Source organism: Arachis ipaensis, chromosome B8 (genome assembly GCF_059453495.1).
Source record: "Arachis ipaensis isolate K30076 ecotype BB chromosome B8, ASM5945349v1, whole genome shotgun sequence".
NCBI lineage: Eukaryota > Viridiplantae > Streptophyta > Magnoliopsida > Fabales > Fabaceae > Arachis > Arachis ipaensis.
Window position 1 is genome coordinate 40,416,215 of NC_142443.1, and position 1,977 is coordinate 40,418,191.

General features: G+C 39.2%; 1 protein-coding gene across 1 annotated transcript; it reads left to right on the forward strand.

The window, feature by feature from the left end:
• Nucleotides 1-1,264: 1,264 nt before the first annotated feature.
• On the forward strand, nt 1,265-1,977 carry LOC107610936 (uncharacterized). The gene is made up of 2 exons (XM_016312912.1): nt 1,265-1,322; nt 1,412-1,977. Exons 1-2 carry the CDS (start codon nt 1,265-1,267, stop codon nt 1,975-1,977), a joined length of 624 nt encoding a protein of 207 aa, XP_016168398.1.

Sequence of the window (1,977 nt, forward strand, 5' to 3'; positions counted from 1 at the left end):
TTTTTTCGTAACTAATGTGTCCATGTGTCAATAATTGGGCTTTATTTTCAGAAAAATAAAACATTAAATTAAACTACTTCGATGGATATTAAAAAAAAAAGAAAGAAGAGATAACATTTATTCAGCGAGTAATTAAGGTAAGCAACTAAAGTTGACGTAAATATAACACAAATTTCGAACAGTGAACATTAAATTCTTGCGTTGTAAAACGAGTATTTCGTTCCTCCCCAACTTATTAATTATCTTATCTTTTCCATAACAATCGGTAAAGAAACATACGACGCACTGAACCTTTTTTTAAAAAAAAGAAAAAGATATAATAATAGCACAAAACATTTCTTTAGTGGTCATGTGTCGTCTTGGTATTTTCCATAATCCCTGGCCCAAGTTGCTTACAAAATGGCTAGAGGTGCCATGAAGATCTTAGTTAGTTTGACTTGGTTAAGCTTGATGGTGTAAATTGGTTTAGGGGTTTTTCCTCGCCTGGATGCTCAGATGTGGAAAAGTATAGGTGTATTGTCACGCGGAGCCCACGTTCAGGAGTAAGCATGTACTTCAAGCCGAAGTAGGTTCAGAAGCAGGTGTGCAGGGATACCAGAGTCAGGGGTAGGGGTGTACTGCACCCCACTTAGATAGAAAGAAAAAAGGTTTGTTCTGTCAATCAACATTTTACATTGAATCCAAATAAATGCAAATAAAAAATTTATCATTTAATTCGAATGTCAACATTCACGGTTTTTAAATCGGCTTAAGATTCTCTAATCTATACAGTTACAACATGTATTTAATTGTTTTATCTGATGCTTCTCAATATTAACCATTATCGATGAGCTTCATTAAAATTGCAAACAACAAAAACGTCTTTCACGTTTCCCATTTCCCATTTCTAAATATCGAGGCAAACTGGAAAATGAAAAGGAGACTGCCCACCGCCATTTGGCAACCCAAGAAAGACACTTCTTCTTGTACGTATATATAAATATGGGTATAAGTACATATATTAAATGTATTAATTATTCGGTATTATCCATAACGTTGGGCAATGAAATGACTGACACGCTGAGCCGTAATAATTAATTTATGTCAGTATATAACATAATATATTATATACATATATTTATAAATAAATTAACTTTTATAGGATAGAAAATTAGTGTTACAGTTGAGTATATAAACGTTTTGAAAACTGGTATTATCGCGATAAGTTAATAATTACCGATAATCCCTCAACAACCACCCTCCTGCCTCTGCCGAGCCCTTGCAAATGGCTGGATCTTCGAAGACAAACAGAAAGGAAGGAAACGTGCCCGTCGAGCATGAATGTCCGCTGAATCTTCTTCCTCGCGATATATGGGTGAGGATTGCCACTAAGGTTGCATCGAATTCGATTCATGATCTGTTCAACATGCAGGCGAGTTGCAAAGTTTTCTGGATGCAGCAAGTTCCAAAGTTGTGTACCAACATGTGATGATGCATGTTATACCGTTAGTGTCCTTTTTATTTTACCTTGACTGGCCGGAGAGGAGGTTTATCGATCGCTGCGTTGAAGCAGGAAATGCAGATGCTATACTCCGACAGGGGTTGAAGGAGTATTTCTGGATTGCCCACCGTGGCATTGGGATGGAACTACTTTCTAGGGCCTGGACGAAGGGCAACGTCGAAGTAGGTTACCTGTCTGCCATGTTGCTACTGTGTGATCACGAGAACGAAGAAGAAATGCAAAGTGGTGTTAAAATGTTAGAGTCTGTCCGTACTTCCGGAGACGTCGAAAGCTGCAGGGAGTTTTTCGCGGACATTTTCTGGGAGCGATGGGTTGACGAGAGACCATCGGATCCGGGAGATGCCGTGGTTTGTCGGTCCACCACTTGCACTACCCACGGCACCATGGCTTGTGTGAATGATGTGTCCCGTGTCTCGTGTGTGCACTGCCTGGCGGATTACGAGGTCAGGGTTTTCCTGGAGATGTTTAGATTTTAG

Excerpts from the sequence above, each read along its gene's own strand:
- LOC107610936 (XM_016312912.1), top strand. The coding sequence starts at position 1,265 with ATGGCTGGATCTTCGAAGACAAACAGAAAGGAAGGAAACGTGCCCGTC. Across the intron at positions 1,323-1,411 it reads CGTGCCCGTCGAGCATGAAT|GCGAGTTGCAAAGTTTTCTG; the intron begins GTCCGCTGAATC and ends TTCAACATGCAG.